The 18,587-nt window shown below is 43.7% G+C and overlaps 1 protein-coding gene and 1 long non-coding RNA gene across 2 annotated transcripts; both read left to right on the top strand.

Annotated features, from left to right (window-relative positions):
* The first annotated feature begins 314 nt into the window (after nucleotides 1-314).
* On the top strand, nucleotides 315-1,530 carry LOC124677251 (1-aminocyclopropane-1-carboxylate oxidase homolog 1-like). Its single transcript, XM_047213251.1, has one exon. The coding sequence runs from the start codon at nucleotides 329-331 to the stop codon at nucleotides 1,388-1,390; it is 1,062 nt and encodes a 353-aa protein (XP_047069207.1). The 5' UTR covers nucleotides 315-328; the 3' UTR covers nucleotides 1,391-1,530.
* A 7,570-nt stretch (nucleotides 1,531-9,100) lies between these two features.
* On the top strand, nucleotides 9,101-10,807 carry LOC124669255. The gene is made up of 4 exons (XR_006992089.1): nucleotides 9,101-9,333; nucleotides 9,598-9,705; nucleotides 9,996-10,124; nucleotides 10,483-10,807. It is a non-coding gene; the product is annotated as an uncharacterized LOC124669255 (long non-coding RNA).
* Nucleotides 10,808-18,587: the final 7,780 nt, after the last annotated feature.

The following is an 18,587-nucleotide window of genomic DNA, read 5'->3' as shown; positions in this document are numbered from 1 at the left end:
CCACAGAACTAAGCTTTGCCTATAAGGGTTTTCGTACTAGTGCGAGGTTCCAGGGATGTGACGGAGCCGTTTTCGTCCATTCAAATGAGAAAAAGGATCCTGGGGACCTTCCCGAAGAGACGGCTGGAGATGCTCTTATATTCTACACACCCCGTTAGTGGCCGTTGATATATGGCCGGCAGGAGATGCTACTGCACGTCTAATAAAGTGCCACGAGTTCACTTGTGGTTCGTTGGTCGAGTCGCCGATCCAAGCCACATAATAATAACAGAAAATAAAAATGGAAATAAAGGGCAGAGCGCGGATCACTGAACACAGCTGGTAATCCATGGCCGCCGAGCACCGGCTCCTCGCCCTCAAGGCGTTCGACGGCACCAAGGCCGGAGTCAAAGGCCTCGTCGACGCCGGCGTCACCGCCGTCCCATCCATCTTCCACCACCAACCCGACCACCGCCACCGCCACTTCACCGTCCCGGTCATCGACCTGTCCTCCATGAGCTCCCGACGACCCGCTCTGGTCGCGCAGGTGAAGGCGGCCGCGGAGACGGTGGGCTTCTTCCAGGTGGTGAACCACGGGGTGCCGGAGGAGGCCATGTCGGCGATGCTGGCCGCGGTGAAGAGCTTCAATGACCAGCCCGTGGAGGCGAAGGCGCCGTACTACACTCGGGACCGTGGCCGGCGCGTGAGGTACCAGAGCAACGTCGACCTGTTCACCTCGCCGGCGGCGCAATGGCGCGACACCCTCTTCATGGAGATGCCGGCGGAGCCACAGGAGCTCCCCGCGGCGTGCAGGGGCGTCGTACCGGAGTACGCGGGGCTGGTGCAGCAGCGCCTAGGCCGCACGCTGCTGGAGCTGTTCTCGGAGGCGCTGGGCCTCCGCCGCGGGTACCTGGAGGAGGAGCAGGGGTGCCTGGAGGGGGTGAGCGTCGCCGGGCACTACTACCCTGCCTGCCCGGAGCCGCACCTCACCCTGGGCACCATCAGCCACTCCGACACCACCTTCTTCACCGTGCTCCTGCAGGACGCCATCGGCGGCCTCCAGGTGCTCGTGGAGGATGACCAAGACCGGAAGCAGTCGGCGTGGGCGGACGTGCCGCCAGCGGCGGGCGCGCTGGTGGTCAACGTGGGCGACTTCCTGCAGCTCATGTCCAACGACAGGTTCAAGAGCGTGGAGCACCGCGTGGTGGCCAACACCGTCGGGCCTCGGGTCTCGGTGGCCTGCTTCTTCCGGACGCCTGGGGCGGCCTCGTCGACGAGGGTGCTGGCGCCGATCGTCCCCGACGGCGACGGCGCGCGGTACCGGAGCACGACCATGGAGGAGCTCATCAGGCAGCACTACAGGGTCAAGGGTCTGCACGGCACCTCTCCACTCCACCACTTCAGGCTCTGATCGAATCTCATCCAAAATGTATCTCTACTTGAAACTTGATCGATCCCAAATAAACCATCAGAGTTTTCATGCTCTGCACCGACGTCCCAATCTTCCGTAGATCTCAATATTCTTCCCAAGTCACTCAATGGCACATGGGAATCCACTGGGAGTCTTGCTTGGAGCAACCAGAAACAAGGGCGCCGCTGCTGCTAACCAACCCGTATTTTGCCTGGTGTCGTAGCAATAACGACGATGGAAGGATATGGTATGGATGAGGGGTTGCGTCACCTGAATCGGCGCCCCAAGCCACACGAGGTGGTCGATCGTGTTTTCTCAGTGGTTCCGTTAATACTGCTATTGGTATAGGAGTACACGTTTAGTGCATCAATAGCAAAACGAATTAGAGCACAAGGATCGGTGCTTAATTTAATCACAAGTGAAGATCAGTCAGTCTAATGCGAAAATGACAAGAGGAAAAGTAACAAGGAACTGATCAGAACAATGCATGCATCTGAGTGACAGAGTATGCATGCTTGTAGACAGCTCGGGCTACTCTGAGATCAGAAGCATCAGTTCAGAGTTTTGAAAATCCAGTCGGCGATGCATCACTTGCTCATACTGCCTTTCTGGCTATGTAATCCTTTTGGTGAGCTACCCAGATATATTTTTCTTAGTGTCAACAGATTTATATTAAAATATTTATTTTATGATTATAATATTATGTCACAAAGATCAATAACAGATGAACTAACTAATGGTGCAAACATAGTTGAATCCACCGGTGATACTTAAATCGGCACAATCTTTTCTTCAAAAGTCAAAAAAAAAAAAAACAGTACCTCTATAAGTATATCCGAGAGATTGAGTCCATCAACAAAAAAGATGTCATAACTTGCATATTTTGGCAAAGTTAAAAGATCATTTTGTGGACGGAGGTGGTACTATATATTTGTTCCCAAGGTTTTTCGTAGAGAAAGATGTGGGTTGTTGGAGCGGAATTAGTTGTTTGTATAACATGAAAGGGAAAGAAGGATTGGATATTTTTGGAAAATGTGTACGTGAGCAGATAACCAGCATGGCCATTTTACCGATATATCTGTTTCTATGGGTACTTAGGGTTTGCCGTTTTTGTTGGCAATAACATCCATTATATAGACACGGGAGGTCATTAATAAAGAACGGTATGCATCAATTGATGCAGAGGCTAGACCGCTCTATTAAAAAAAAAGACACGGAAAGGTGGGAACCGGCGTTCGATTTTCCGCGCGTGCGAAACAACGGCAAAGCATGCCAAATGCTCGGCCGCTTGGTCTGGCCGTCGTCGTTTTGGCGAAGGTGATGGCAGCAAAGTCGGTGGAATTGATCCGTACGTTTGGTGAAACGCCACCCTAGCCCTTTTGCATCTGACGTCTGGGCCGGGCAGTGGCGGAGCCAGGATTTTCATATTGGGTATTCGAAGTAAAAATATTCCAGCAAAAAATATAATATATATAGGTTCGCAATAACAAGAACAGAATTACAAAGTGTTGATAGTAGTGACAACGTCTGGAATAATTAAACTACATTGTAAGTTCAAAGAAAACATACTATTTAACTCTACGATCTCCCTTTTGAAAGCGAGCAATGATGTCACCATCCACTTTAGGATTGGATCACTCACGGTAAAATAAAAGGATCGTTTCACTTGCAAAATCACAGAATAGAGAACTGAGTTGATCACAGAATCGACATGATCCACTTCTTCAACTTTCCTTCGCCTGTGACGCAAGTTGACGACGACGAAGGATCCTCCGACTCCACCGTGGTGCAACTTAACGGCGAAACCTCACACCTTGGCTCTGATACAAATTGTTAGCTTTTCCCAAAGATTGACCGCACGATCTCGAAGCAACTCGACGGTCTGGCGGCAACACAACTCGTCCAACTACATGGAACTTCGATCACGATGAAAACACAAGAACGTGATTTCCTTTATCCGTTGTGATATCTTGATGACGTTAACGCAAACGGCTAGGACCAGCACACATGCAACAAACGAAACAACAAACACACAACGAACGTAACAACAAATTGGTAGCCAAAGGGACGTGCCGTGCCTTGTAGTGTTTCTTTATTGCTTTCCGTTTTTCTGGTACTTAGACTAGTCATAGTGGGGAGTAATATAGAGTAGTAACATGGTGCATGTTACTACTCTATGTTACTACCTCCATAGTGGGTAGTTACATATATGTAGTATCATGCATGTTGTATTTATTAGATTGTAGACTCAACTTTTCTTGAGAAGTGTGATGTTATGGTAACATAGCTAATTACCACCTCACTCTCTTTCTTCATTTATTGTCATGCCATGTCACCAAAATACTTTGGGGTGTGTGATGTTACTACCTATGTTACTCCCACTATGACCACCGCTCCTTATATAGGTGCAGCCAAGACTTAAAAGCTGACTCGTTCTAGGACAAACTAACCGACATTGACCAAAACATGTAATACCTGCACGACCTAACCTCCTACTACTAGCACACAAAGTACACAACCTATTTAGGAAAAAAAAAGCTCAAATCAGCTAGCTTTTGCTACTAGGACATAGGATGCAAACTTTCCAAAACTAAAACTAGCACTACCCAGTTTGGATTATTTCCAACACACGATTCAAAATGAAACCATTTGAATATTACAGTTGGGGTCGGCTTTCCAAAAAAATCCTTGATTATGACCGATCTGATTGGTATTGTATTGGGCTGATTATTTCCATGATTGTGACCATACTGCACTCTCATTTAATACTAAGGATTGATGCCGCTGATTGATGATCCTACAATTGTTACAAAATTAGATCGGACGAAGCGGAAACCGTCAATTTAGATTGGATGGACACATCATGCTTTCAATGCCAACACCATTAAGAGCGTTTGACGACAAAGGACCAATTCTAATATAATAGTGTAGACTATCTAACCTCTTTTCATTAGAACGGTCTTTTGGAAAACTTGGCTAGTGCATCAATTCTATATTGATAACTGTGTTTAAGAAAGAACGATTGAAAGGAATAAAAGTGATTTTATTGATAAATAAATGTCTTGGGTATATATACCCTATGAGCAGGTCGCCTTTGAGGCAGTTTTACAAGTTAGCGTAGATGTGAGGCGGTTGTATAAAATTAGTTAGCCTGATTCTGAAGCTAGTAATTCCTAACAATATGTGTTTGTGCCATAAGAATAGGCCATCAGGTTAGTGCGTGCGTGCATGGCATGCAGTAGTGGAGTTTGTGGTGTGAGTACATGCTGCCAAGGATGATAGCGCGCGAGTACAGTCTATTTAAAGGGTTGTATGCGTGCTCATCTGAACAAAGGAGTATCTAAAGGTATAAACGATGCCCCCCATAGGGGGCTTCACAGCGATCCTCGCACATGAGCCGTTAGATCTTCCTTGCGACGAATCTCAGCCGTTAATTCCTGGCTCAGAATCTACTAGCTAACCCCATGCAACGGCCAACTGTTACCCGCCTCCGGCTGCAAGTGGGCCCCACCTTTGCCGGCCCCGCACGTCAGCCACTGCGAGTAGGATCTCCGTCGGTGCACATTGTCATCGGGTAGTGGATCTCCACCCCGCAGGGGTATTTTCGGTATTTCACCGCGGCCTCGTATAAAAGCGAGCCCCAGGGCGAAAAAAACCCTAGCCGCCGCCCACGCCCCTACCCCCGCCTCGCGCCCCCGCCCCGCTCCACCTCGCGCCCCCGCCCTGCCACCGTCCCTGCCCCGTTCTCGTCGCCGGCCGCCGCCTCGCACCACCTCCAGCCCTGCTCCCTCGCCGCCTCGACCCGCCGCCAAGCAGGAGGGGCTGCTGGAGCTCCGCCCTTGATGGTGATGGCGGGCTCGAGCTCGCGCCGGCGACATCCACAGGAGCAGTGCGGGCGACCTCCACATCGGCAGCGCGGGCGATCTCCCTGGCCGCGTTTCTGGAGGTAGAGGACGGCGCAGCTCCACCACCTCGCCCGCGGGCTGCTGGGGCGCGACATAAGAAGATGCCAGCCCAAGGTGAGCACTTCTCTGCATTCTCTGCTCGTTCCTTTACATATGGCTCTAACCCCTTTGTGGTGGTCAAGCTGATCGTGCCTCTTCCGTCCAAATCAGGGAGGAAGCCAAATCAGGGAGGAAGAGGACTCGCATATGGAGATGGATTTGGGGAAGAAGAAGAGGGGGACGCCAACCATATGGTGCGGATCTCTTCCAGTGTCCAGCCCTCCTCTGCCTCTACTTTTCAGGTACTTCCTCTCCTCTCTCTCTCCATCTCTCTCTCTCTCTCTCTCTCTCTCTCTCTCTCTCTCTCTCTCTCCCCTAGAAGCTGAGGTAAAAGTGGAGGCAAATTCTCTGTTTGATTTAGCCCCAGAACATCACATTTGTGTTTGGTGCAGATCCGTTTTTACATGGTGTCTACAAAGTGTTTGATGGAAATCCTAGCTAAGATTAATATATGGCATATCTATGTTTTGCAATTAAACTGAGGGATGTAGAAAGCAGGTTTCACACATGAAAATCAACTTGCTGGAGGATAATGAATTTGAACCCCACCGTCTCAAATTATGGTAAGGCGGAACTACAAGTTTTTATTATCATGGCATGATTTAGTTCAGTTTTTGTGGTACGTCCTTGGCACTTGGGTAACAAATCTGGAGCTAATAAATCCAAGCTACTTTATTAATGCCTTTTCTTTTGTTAGATTCGTAGTTGCTATATGATTCATATTAGTGCGTTCTCATGCCGCAGGTTTGCAAAGATTAGATTGGATGATCATGTATTTCTCGGCAATTGGCTGCAGGTGTCATATGCACCTCAGTTTGAGAGATTTTTGGTTACCAAGGAGAAATCGGAGGTCGGGAGAAATGAAGTCCACGGTCAAATAAGATCAAATAAGATGTATGGTCTCACAATTTTCCATAAAATATATGCATCTTATAATTTGCTGCTGTGATGAGAGAATGTAACCAAAAGATATTTCAGAATTGTCATCATTGCTACTGCATATTCCTTGGTACTCAAATAATTGGATTTAGATACTTTCTTGCGTTTTTTAGCTTCTGCCGGAATCAGACCTGAAGCTTGCTTTACATATCTGGATGCAATCTTCTGTGCAATAGTTCAGTGAAACATCAAATGATATTACTTATTTTAGCCCAATGTTGTTTCAGAATGGATTTGAGTTATGAGAATAAGGCAGAGTCAGCTCAACTGGAGAAAACGCAGGAGTTGCTGGACAAGCACATAGTACGCATCTGGCAATGCCCCAATTCAGCTTTAGGTAATGAGTTTACTTCCATTGGCATGTTACACTAATAGGAAGTTCTTGAGATATAATTGGTTTCAGTTCTTGCAAATCTTGCAAAAAGTTGCACAAATTTCTATTTGTTCTTTCTTTTATATATGGAATACCAGTCTGGCCCCTTTTGCAGCTTAATTACTGTTTATCCTTCATTGAATTCTCCCATGGTACATGTAAATTTGATTTTCCTCTCTATGATGGATATTGGGGCTGAATTACTGAGTGATGACTGATGGTATTGTGTACTTGTTGCAAAAAGAAGAAAAGTAAAATTGCTTGAATTATGCCTTTTTAGTACAGGTTTAGTTCCAGAATGCTAATTGGTTGTGTTAAACTGCAGCATATTTTCCCCTCACGTGACGAATTCATAAAAGAACAATATTTTGGTTGTCTATGTAATCCAACAATTGATTGCAGTATTTTGCTCATCCATGAGAAGAAACCAAAGATCATACATGTAGGTCCTCTCTCTCCCACTCTCTCCCCCCTCTCTCTGCTTCTCTCTCTAATCCCTGTACAAATATTTCAAGGTGTATAGTTGCTAATATTTTTATGAGCATCTTTTAAGGTGTGTGTGCAAATAGTAAGGTCATGAGAAATCTGCGGCGAGCGGATTGGCGGCTGGCGGAGGTGCAGGAGCTGAGGGAGGGACGAGAGCTGTGGGAGGGGCGAAACATTTGACCGACGAAGCCAGACGTGGATCCCGGCGAACTGCTCCACATCGCCGCCGCCGTTGTTATTGGTTTTTGACCGGCGACACCACCTCCCGCCGGTCCTGTACTTCGGTCTACATGCTCTCCGGTAATCCCCTTCTCTATCCCTCTCTCTTGCATGGCTGTGTACTAGCTGTGTCTCTCCCGATCTGAGCGCATCTAGCCTTTCGTCCCAGGGGCGAAGCTGCGCCCGTGGTGTGTTAGTAAGGCCGAACTATACACAGTCCGCAAGTCCAAAAAGGTTTAGTGCAACCTCTTGTCTCTAGCTAGCTGTGAAGCTCCCCCACAAATATATAGACCATGTAGCAATTGATATAGAATAAACTCAGTTTTGTTTAGTCCACCCAAATATATTGTTTGTGACTGATCTACAAACTCAGTTTTCTTGCTTTGGCTGCTATTAAATGAGTTTCCTCAATCATCAGGTTAGTATACCTGTACTTCAAATGTTGTAAGCACACCTCTTATTATTTGTGTATGAATATCCTGGAGCATCTCTTGCAATTGGAACACGGAACTCTCCCGTACCTGATCAATATGTACCTGCCTTTACTTGTTCAAGGTAATATGGTACCTGGAATACCACATATTTTTAACACAGCACATGCCTATCATGTTCTTTATCATTTACCATGTTTGCTCATGATTTACTGCTTCTTTGTCAATTACTTTTGCATCAGTGGTTTCAAGTGTTGTCATGTCGAGTCGTTCTTTGGTTTTGGTTAATATATGATGTCAGATTTTCTTATATTAGTAAAGTCCTCCTTTCATTTGGAAGATGTAGATATACCTCCTAAATAGTGGATTAGCGCGCAGATTTAAATAAGAGTGGTTTTATGTGAATCACTATAAATAATAATTTAATACTCCCTCTGTTTACTAATATAAGACATTTTGGAAAGCTAAGTCGTTTTGGAAAGCTGTCTTATATTAGTGAACAAAAGAAGTAATCTTCAATGCTTACATAAGCTAATTCATTAGTCACGTACCACTTTAATGCAGTTATATGCTATTTTATTTTGTGACATGCTATTATACATGAATGATTTGTTTTCTAACTTACTCGAGCGGCCTAGAAGGCATCGAAACACTTTGCTCTCATGTTGATGTTCCCCATGCTGATGTTCCCCATTCATATAAGAACCAATCCTCCTGTCTATGCTCGGACAAACCGTAGGTGCCACTGTTTTCTCATCTTTGGATGAAATTGCTCTAAGATCAAATGTTAAATATAGAGATTGCTAGCAGATTATTCTTAAGGATTGCATGGATGTTTGGTAAACAACTTGGGTCCTCTTCCTCTTGATCTGAACAACATCTACCACTAAAAATTAATGTAATAGTAATTTAACATGATGTTGTCATATAAGTAGCAATCTTCGATAGTTTGAATGCCTCGTTCTTATATCTTTACATGGACTAAATGTTTGCTTTGTACGATATGTTTCCTTTCTAATAAAATTTCTGGTTGTTATATCTTTCTTAACATGTGCTGCTGCCTGGAGGGCCCCTGTATTCTGTTAGCTAAATATTACGGTGCTTATAAAATAAAGAAAGTAATATGTAAATAGCATAGGGAAAACTGAAATTTCTCCCAGAGATAACATCCAATTGTTATTGTTATTTTCCGCTCGATAGTCAGTTTGTACTATGGATTGATCTGTACGGAAGGCTTGATCTCTAGCATCGCTGCTGCTCCTCCTCTTTGCCCTCTTTGGCATTGAGTAGGAGGAGCGCGTGCTGCCTCCAAACCTCATCAGAGGGGATAACTCCTTGGCTGCCAGCATAGAGAATAACGAAGATAATGTGTTTGCTCACTATAAGTCTACTAAACTTGAGAGTCTTTGGTTCAGTTTAGCCGATGGCCTTTCTGAATGTGCCTCCATGGATGGAGCTTTGCTGATGGCGCTGTTGGATACATGAATGAAGGTAAACAAAAGTAGACCACAAACCTGTCCTGAGATAGCTTCCCATTAGTAACTTCATCTTAACATTTATACAGCAACAAAAGAACCGCCAGGTGATTAGCTTCAGTTTTTGCTAGAATGATAATCACAATCTTGGAGCGCCATTTCCCGTAAAAGGGACATGTGTAGATTCTATCTTGCAATCTAGGAGCGGTACAGTTTTATCATGTTTATGTCATCCTAGACAATGTTTAACTGATGGAATTTCTCAATGTTTTTCATTCAGACCGGAACATGCAAGTTTGGGGCTACATGTAAATTCCATCATCCCAGCGAAAAAGCTGGAATCCAGGGAATGGTGCAGCTAAGCACGTTGGGATACTCGCTTTGACCGGTTAGTAATTTACTGTTAGCAGATTAATATCTATTTATTTTTCTATTTGTTGTATTGACTGAAATGTATTACTGTTGTACCATGAAAGGGAGTGTGCATACTACTAAAACCGTGAAATGTATTCTTTTAGATGTTGTTTTCCATCTTACTGTTACAGGACAAGCTAGCACACATTTCATATTGTGTACTAATATAATTTAGTTAGTTCTCTGATTGTTTATTAGAATAGCCACTCCTGCATTTTTGTGACTACTTACAATAGTTTCTTTGGATCGTCTTGTTGGCTGCAGAATGTGTGTTGAAGCTCCTCCAGACGGCATCCTCCTGCAGTAAATCCTGGTTTTTTGATGAATCTGTTGTTTCTTAGATCATGGTTATGGGGTTGATGCTTTCCAACATTGCCAGTTCAGCTATACCAGGTACTTTTGGAGGGTTGTTCAGGGAATATTAGTAACAGTATGACCTAATGCAGTAAAGCTATGTTCCAAAAAATAATCTGACAAGCGAAATACGTATTCAAACCAATGGAAGGTCACTCCATGCTCAAGTTTGCATAATAGTGTGTCTTACAAAGAACAGGTCTAGAGTTAGAATTCCATTCTGCACCTACGAATCAACTCATATTTAAAATTTAGTTTAAATTGTTGTATTAACCATATTATTTGAATAGCAAGTAAATCTATTGAGCCAAATGTGATTTTCCTTTTATTTTACCTACAACACTAAAAACATGGTTAGGGTTGTTTTGAATATTTACACACGTACTTCCTGTTGTAGGAAACTCAGAGGATAATCAAGATCCCTTTTCGAATATTACTCAATCTTATACTAGAAGAACTTGGTGTTTCAAAGGATGAATTCCATCTTGAGCTATGCGAATATATCTAAGTTTGTATGACTGTTCTGTTTAACACCTCTGCGCTACCAGTGGAGTGTTCTCATCTGTACCTCGATGTTTGTAATAAAGTAAAAAGAACTATGAAACAGCGGGGGATTCTTCATGTGTAAAAGCTGTCAAATATGTTGACCTGGCGACAAATACAATCATCATAAGCTTCGTATGGGCTTTGTCAATAAGCATTTGCTACTCCGTTTGTGATTCCGTTTGATTTATCATAGCTATTATCATTTCCTTGCCTGATTTTTATCATCGATATATAAAATGTAAATTGGAACGAACTTCACGGGACCGTGCGCCAAGGCGCACATCTAAATCTAGTAGATAGAAAAGGAAACATGCACCAGGCTGATGTGAGACAGTCCGGCACCAGACTCCAGGGTCTCCCTTGTTCTTGTGAGTTGAGAGGTTGAAGAAATTAAGAGGCGGTGTCGTGTGAGAGTTGATGCACTAGCTCATGCTCCGGCTAATAAGGCTCACGGTGCCCGCGCTCTCCGGCGCCGCCGCGCTCGCCGACGACGCTCTTTGATCGCGGTGGTCATCATGTGCCTGCCCATGCCGGTCCTCGAGGTCTCTAGCACCACCACGGGCATCACCGTAGATGCCGCGGATGACGATGCTAGGACTGACGAGAACGTGACGCCGTACGCATGGATAAATTCTAAAAAAAACACACGACATAGAAGTAAACACGATGAAATTTAAAGAAAAACACAATGAAGAAGAACATGGCAAAGAACCGCGCCACGTGTCCTATATAGGAATAATCCATGTGGTTAGTGCGTGCCATGCAGTTGTGGAGTGATAATGCTTGTACTTTTACTTTTACTTACGGGAAATGATTTAGAAGATGAGGTGGGGGATTGATGCTCGGCCGACCTCTGAACGGAAACCCTGTTTTCTACTAGTGTAGTAATATTTTTTACCGGATAAAAGGGGGACATGATATCTAGCATTTTCTTCCAAATTATCGCTAAAAGTAAGATTAACCAATGATGTTTGTACGAAAAGTAACATAACTATTGGAAGTTCATCGTGGATATAGTATTTTCATGAAGAAAAGATGTCAGTATGGAGAAAAACACCGGATAATTGTATGATAGTAGTTGCGGTGTCCGGAGCGATAAAAACGTGCACCGGTTGAAAGATGTGATATATGATAGAGCAAGTTTTTAGCAAAGATACCAGAAAAGAGGAAAGTAGCATTTTCATGGATTAAAAGAGGCGTCAGAAAGGATAAAAAAATATAGGTACGTACTTACCGCCTCGCTAAATAGCTAACGCGATAAATTACTACGGAAGTTGAATATTTCTACAGATAAATTACTTTAAAACATACAAACAATTTTTTTAAAATCAATACTGGTTCTTTTAGAAATATTTTGAAAAAATGGAGCACTGCATACACGTCAACAGTGTCCAAATGCATGAGGTTCAAGCAAAAGACTTTAGCTTACTATCAAAAATTTTAGAAAAATCAATATTAATTTTTTAAAAATATTTTCAAAAAAGTAAAAAAATGGAGCACTGTTCATGCGCGTGAACAGTGTCCATGCACATAAGGTTCAAGCAAAAGTCTTTAGCTTTTATATGTAGTATATATTTTTGCATAGAAAAAAGCTGCTAAGGCTGCTGGAGATCAAGTTTATCCCAGCAGGGATGCACACGACATTTGGATGCTTTTAGATACAATCTTAACTTAGCTAAGTTGTGGTTACAGCCAAGATCATATCAATCCTATAAAGGACGGTTTAGGTAGATTATCTTATTCCTCTGATTGCAAAGTGCTTGTAGTACTGATGCAGTGATGCTCATCAGAAGTAGTAGCGTCTAGAATTAAACATAATAGCTAGGTCGAAGTAGTTCATTATAGAAATAGCTATTTCTATAATCCGCCGTCACGACAGAATTAAACATTTAGTATAGGCCATATCTTTAGCGCGCGTCCAGAATGTGGGAAGCCACGTGTGTCCTATATTTTGCCTGCTAACCAAACGTATTTTGCCTGGTGTCGTCGTAGCAATAACGACGATGGAAGGATATCTCTATGGATGAGGGGTTGCGTCACCTGAATCGGCGCCCCAAGCCACACGAGGTGGTCGATCGTGTTTTCTCAGTGGTTCCGTTAATACTGCTATTGGAGGTCGATACTCAAGTAGCACTACCAAATTCAAGTCATCACATCGTGTCGACTGAATTTTGAATCCTAGTTTTTGGGATAGTTTGACATTTTTGCCACACAAGTTTTGGCAATTGTCTGTTGATCTTCTTCTTCTGTAGCTGTCAATATTCCCAAGTCATGCAAGTCACTGAACTTACACAATTAGTACACATTTTCAGATGAAGTAGGAGTACACGTTTAGTGCATCAATAGCAAAACGAATTAGAGCACTAGGATCGGTGCTTAATTTAATCACAAGTGAAGATCAGTCAGTCTACTGCGAAAATGAGAAGAGGAAAAGTAAGAAGGAAACTGATCAGAACAATGCATGCATCTGAGTGACAGAGTATCCATGCTTGTAGACAGCTCGGGCTAGTCTGAGATCAGAAGCATCGGTTCAGAGTTTTGAAAATCCAGTCGGCGATGCATCACTTGCTCACACTGCCTTTCTGGCTCTGTACGTAATCCTTTTGGTGAGCTACCCAGATATATTTTTCTTAGTGTCAACAGATTTATATTAAAATATTTATTTATGATTATAATATTATGTCACAAAGATCAATAACAGATGAACTAACTAATGGTGCAAACATAGTTGAATCCACCGGTGATACTTAAATCGGCACAATCTTTTCTTCAAAAGTCAAAAAAAAACTCTGAGAGATTGAGTCCATCAACAAAAAAGATGTCGCAAACAGAGCTCTGGTGGTTAGGTCCCTTGTGGTGGAACCTGCCCACCCAGGTTCAAGTTCTAGACTTGACATGGGTGTTTGCATTTACCTGGATTTATTCCAGGATTTAACCGGCGCTATGCTTTTAGTGGTAGGTGACGTGCCCGTCAACAGCGAGGCGTCAGTGGTGACTTCGTTAATCTCAAGATATGCGGGATGTTTGTACGTGCGTGTTTGTGAGTGTCTGCGTTGTACTGTGTTCTCAAAAAAAAAAACGATGTCATAACTTGCATATTTTGGCAAAGTTAAAAGATCATTTTGTGGAGGGAGGTGGTACTATATATTTGTTCCCAAGTTTTTTCGTAGAGAAAGATGTGGGTTGTTGGAGCGGAATTAGTTGTTTTGTATAACATGAAAGGGAAAGAAGGATTGGATATTTTTGAAAAATGTGTACGTGAGCAGATAACCAGCATGGCCATTTTACCGATATATATGTTTCTATCGGTACATATGTTTTGCCGTTTTTGTTGACAATAACATCCATTATATAGACACGGGAGGTCATTAATAAAGAACGGTATGCATCAATTGATGCAGAGGCTAGACCGCTCTATTTAAAAAAAAAGACACGGAAAGGTGGGAACCGGCGTTCGATTTTCCGCGCGTGCGAACCAACGGCAAAGCATGCCAAATGCTCGGCCGCTTGGTCTGGCCGTCGTCGTTTTGGCGAAGGTGATGGCAGCAAAGTTGGTGGAATTGATCCGTATGTTTGGTGAAACGCCACCCTAGCCCCTTTGCATCTGACGTCTGGGTCAGGGAAGAAACGCAGCGGAAGAGACGAAAGCGACGGTGGCGCGCGGCTCGCGCGCATGTCGACTCAGAGTAAGTCTTGCACTGTTGCAAACATGCATGGTTCGTTTCGTGCGTGCGTGAAGCCGTGAACCCAGGGTGGGACATGCATGCATGGGCGTGAAGCGGCTGGCACCACTTTGTGAGCACTACAACGGTACTTAGACTAGATTAGATTAGAGTGCCGGTAAAGATAAAGCACTTTTTACGATAAAAAGATAAAAGTACTTTTAAGCCACTTTGGTCCCTGCTGCATCAATTTAGGGGCTGCTACATGCGGCCACCGCCGCCGCTTCAAGGCCAGCTGAGGGTTGTTGCAATATTTTATTTCGATAAAGGATGCTTTATTACTTTAAGAAGCAATTACATCCAGCCTCTGCATAACCAGGATGCACACAGCCGTTTTGTTATCTCAAGTCAAAAAATACATATAAAAAAAACTAGGCGAGATACATATCGGAACGATGAATCATATGACACCTAAGGTGTAGCGGCTTCTATCCGTAGACTATGGTGCCACCCATGTAGGGAAAAAGTATCCCTCGCCGTAGCCTCCAACCGTGTACAGACCTCCGTAAATAGGTCTCGGTTCTCCACTCACTGAAGAGGTAACCACGAACGGAGAATACCTGTACATCTGTAGATGACCTGCAACAAAGAGCAATTTTTGTCATTAAAGATCTTGTCTTTTCTACATAGCCAAAGCGCCCAGATAACTTGAAGCGCCCCCACCCTAAGAAGCAACTTAAACCTTGAATCGATACCATGAAGCCAATTGCCAAAGATATTGGCGACACTAGTCGGAGGATACAGGGTAGACGCTACTTGGATGACTGACCATATAGATCTCGCGAACTGGCACTGGAAGAATAAGTGTTTGATTGTTTGGTCCTAATGACAAAAAACGCACCATGTATTTCTGTGCCAATTCCGCTTAACAAGATTGTCTTTGGTAAGAATAACCCCACGACGAAGATACCATCCAAAAAATTTAATTTTTAATGGTATCTTCATCTTCCAAATCTTCTTATTGTTATCAACTGGTAAATCAGAAAGAAGGATCGCATTGTATAAAGATTTTACAGAAAAAGTGCCATCTACATGAAGATTCCATCTAAATTCCATCTACATGAAGATTCCATCTAAATTCGTCTGGTTCAGGCGATAAATGAATATCTCCGAGCCGGTGAATTAGGGAATTCCATGCCACAAGTCTTTGTCCAACTAAAACCCGTCTGAACGTCACATTCGGAGGTGAGGTAGCCATTACAGTGGCAATGGTATCATCTTGGTGACGAGCAATCCTATACAGAGCAGGATACTGTTCACTTAAGGGTGCATTGTCTAGCCAAGCATCTTCCCAGAACCGTATCTGTGCTCCATTCTTGATTGAGAAAGTACCATGGCGAAAAAATACATTTTTTGTCACCATAAGACCAACCCAAAAGTGTGAATCCCCAGGTTTCCAAACCACTTGGGATAATGTCTTCGAGCCGACATACTTTCTCCGAAGAATAGTTTGCCAAATCCCATCATCGATAAGTAGCTTAAACAACCATTTACCCAGTAGAGCTGAAGTCTTGACCTCCAGGTCATGAACTCCAAGCCCTCCTTGATCTTTGGGACTACAAACTATACTCCATTTAACCAGTCGATATTTCTTTTTCTCGTTGTCCCCTTGGCAAAAGAATCTGGATCGATAATAATCGAGTTTATGCAGAATTCCTTTCGGTAGAATGAAGAATGATAACATATACATTACCATATTTGTTAGTACCGAATTAATGAGTACCAATCTTTCTCCCAGGGACAACAATTTACCTTTCCAACTACTTAGGCGTTTTTGTAATCTTTCTTCCACTAATTTCCATTCCGCGATTGTAAGTCTCCGATAATGAATCGGAATACCCAAATAACGAATAGAAAATTGGCCTTGCCCACAACCAAACAACTCTGTATACAGAGCCGTATCATTCTGGGCATCACCGAAATAGAACAATTCGCTTTTATGGAAATTTATTTTCAATCCCGACAACTGCTCAAAAGCCACGAAAATTAATTTTAGATTTTGAGCTTTTTCAAGATCATGATCCATAAATAGAATTGTATCGTCGGCATATTGAAGGATTGATAAACCACCATCAACCAGATGTGGAATCACACCTTCAATCTGGCCATCAGACTTGGCCCGCTCTATCTGTATAGCCAACATATCCGCTACAATGTTAAACAACATCGGTGATAACGGATCCCCTTGGCGTAACCCTTTTCGTGTTTGGAAATAGTGGCCGGTGTCATCATTAACCCGGATTGCTACACTACCTCCATACACAAATCATTTATTAGAGCACGCAACTCTGGAGAAAATCCTTTCATCCTGAGTGTCTGCTGTAGGAAAGACCACTTAACTTTATCATACGCCTTTTCAAAATCTAGTTTTAAAATAACCCCATTTAATTTCTTAGAATGTATCTCATGTACCGTCTCATGCAAAACCGCCACTCTATCAAGGATGTTCCTTCCTTGCATAAAGGCTGTCTGTGATGGCTGTACAACATGATCCGCAGCCGTATTAAGTCTAATGGTGGCCACTTTCGTGAAAATCTTGAAACTTACATTTAAGAGGCAAATAGGTCTATATTGTTGAATCCTTTCTGCCCCATTAACTTTCGGTAACAAGATTACTTCACCAAAATTTAGACGAAATAATTCTAGTTATCCAATGTGTAAGGCACTGAACAAATCTAGAAGGTCCGATTTAATCGTATCCCAGAAAGTTTGATAAAACTCTGCTGGAAAACCATCTGGACCCGGTGCTTTGTTGCATTCCATTGGAAATGCCGGCGCCGGAGCTGCAACCGGCTAACGCCGCTGCTAAGTCTACCAAGTGTGATGGGTTGTATCGGTATGTATTGACTACTAATCTATACTATTATATTGGAGTTGGTTGTTTGTCATCACACGCGTTTGATGGTGTCGTCATTGAAAGCATCATGTCCATCCAATCTAAATTGACGGTTTCCGCTTAGTCCCATATAATTCACCACAATTATAGTATCATCAGTTAGCGGTATTAATCTTATTAATAAATGAGAGTGCAATATGGTCACAATTAAGGAAATAATCAGCCCAATACAATACCAATCAGACCGTCATAATCAAGGATTTTTTTTGGAAAGCCAACCTCCCTGTAATAATCAAGGATTTCATTTGACGATGACAGAGTTGTTCCTTCGTGGCAGCTCCACCCCAAGGCCGAACTCGAGGATGGCCATCTCGGTAGGCATGCGGCGTGTCCATGACGGTTGTGGTCGTGCCGTCCTTGCTACGGATGACCTCGGAGCCAGTGCACTAGAAGATGCCCTCCAACAACAACTTCCCGAATACCTCCCATAGCGTTGTGGAGTTGAGCTCCTCGAAGTCCTTGGCGGTGCTCATAGTGATCACCGCGCGAGCCGCCTTGACCTTCTCGCCAACCCTGTGATTGGTGGTAAGCATGCTGTTCTTGTCGGTCCAAATGTCGCTTGCTGACCCCATGGTCTTGCACGCCGAGAGCTGCCGAACGATCATCCGCTCTTGTATGAGCTTCTTCATGGCGAACACCAGGTGGAGCGTCACAGCGAGCGGCTCACGTCCTGCCGTGTTCGTTATTTGCTTGTCGCAATTATAACAAGACCACAACCTCTTGCCCTTGGAGTCGACATGATCCACTTCTTCAACTTTCCTTCGCCCGTGATGCAAGTTGACGCCGACGAAGGATCCTCCGACTCTACCGTTGTGCAACTTAACGGCGAAGCCCCACACCTTGGCTCTTATACAAATTGTTAGCTTTTCCCAAAGATTGACTGCATGGTCTCCAAGCAACTCGACGGGTCCGGCAGCAACACAACTCGTCGTATACGTGTAACGCAATTTTCCGTATACGACTACATGGAACTTTGATCACGATGAAAACGCAAGAACGTGATTTTCTTTATCCGTTGTGATATCTTGATGACGTTAACGCAAACGGCTAGGACCAGCACACACGCAACAAACGAAATAACAAACACGCAACGAAGGCAACAACAAAGATAGCCAAAGGGACGTGCCGTGCCTTGTAGTGTTTCTTTATTGCTTTTCATTTTTCTGGTACTTACAACTCGATGACCACCACTTCTTAATATAGGTGCAGCCAAGACTTAAAAGCTGACTCGTTCTAGGACAAACTAACCGACCTTGACCAAAACATGTAATACCTGCACGACCTAACCTCCTACTACTAGCACACAAATACACAACGTAATTAGGAAAAAAAAAAAGC

This window comes from Lolium rigidum, chromosome 7, assembly GCF_022539505.1.
Source record: "Lolium rigidum isolate FL_2022 chromosome 7, APGP_CSIRO_Lrig_0.1, whole genome shotgun sequence".
Taxonomy (NCBI): Eukaryota; Viridiplantae; Streptophyta; class Magnoliopsida; order Poales; family Poaceae; genus Lolium; species Lolium rigidum.
Note: the sequence above shows the minus strand (reverse complement) of the source record. Positions and strands in the feature narration are given on the sequence as shown.